At 48.1% G+C, this 678-nt stretch overlaps 1 protein-coding gene across 1 annotated transcript in view; it reads right to left on the bottom strand.

Moving 5' to 3' along the window:
- LOC103371521 (glutamate receptor ionotropic, NMDA 1-like) overlaps positions 1-678 on the bottom strand; it is a 60,093-nt gene that overhangs the window by 29,569 nt on the left and 29,846 nt on the right. The window contains exon 8 of the mRNA XM_008300873.1: positions 294-380. Coding sequence (XP_008299095.1) covers positions 294-380 — 87 coding nt within the window. The remainder of the gene's footprint in view (positions 1-293; positions 381-678) is intronic.

Genomic DNA, 678 nt, shown 5'->3' with positions numbered 1-678 from the left:
TGAGAAGTCTGGACCTAAAGTTCTGTTCATCATGATCCCTGTGGAACCCGACAGAGTCTGAACAGTTTCATCAGAACAATGAGGTGAAGCTGCAGCGTCCAGATGTTCAAGGTTTTGTACGAATCCGTTTTCACTTTGGCCTTTTTTTCTGTAAGTCTCTTTAAAAAGCCAAATTAAACTGAGTGACTCAATGCTGAGCGGCGACAACAGGAGCAAACCTCCAGGAGGGTGAAGCAGTTCCCCACCAGCTAGTTTACTTTATCAGTAACAGAAGTATGTTTAGTCAGCGGCACCTTGAGTTTTGTCGACATCTGGTATCCGACTGGTTTCTCGGTTTCTCCTCCAGGCCAGATGATCTTCCTCTGAGGGTTCATCACAACCTGGAACACAGACGGAGGTTTGTGTTACAGCTGCAGCGCTGACAGCTCGACTAAATGACAGCATCAATACTGCAGCTCAGCATTCATATTTAAACAGGCCCGAGGCTCTGAGACGCTCTGAAAGCTCCCATCCTTCAGCTCCACCGAGCCGAACCCGTCACTGGACAGGAATCCACCACCATCAATAATCAATAATCAATAGCAGGACCTGGACACTGCTGTGTGACTGAGGAGCAGCTCTTAACTGGACCCCTGATTACTGAGACAGGTGAAGGTCACAGAGAGCATTCTTCTCCTG

This window comes from Stegastes partitus, unplaced genomic scaffold (genome assembly GCF_000690725.1).
Source record: "Stegastes partitus isolate 25-593 unplaced genomic scaffold, Stegastes_partitus-1.0.2 Scaffold1602, whole genome shotgun sequence".
Lineage (NCBI taxonomy): Eukaryota > Metazoa > Chordata > Actinopteri > Pomacentridae > Stegastes > Stegastes partitus.
Note: the sequence above shows the minus strand (reverse complement) of the source record. Positions and strands in the feature narration are given on the sequence as shown.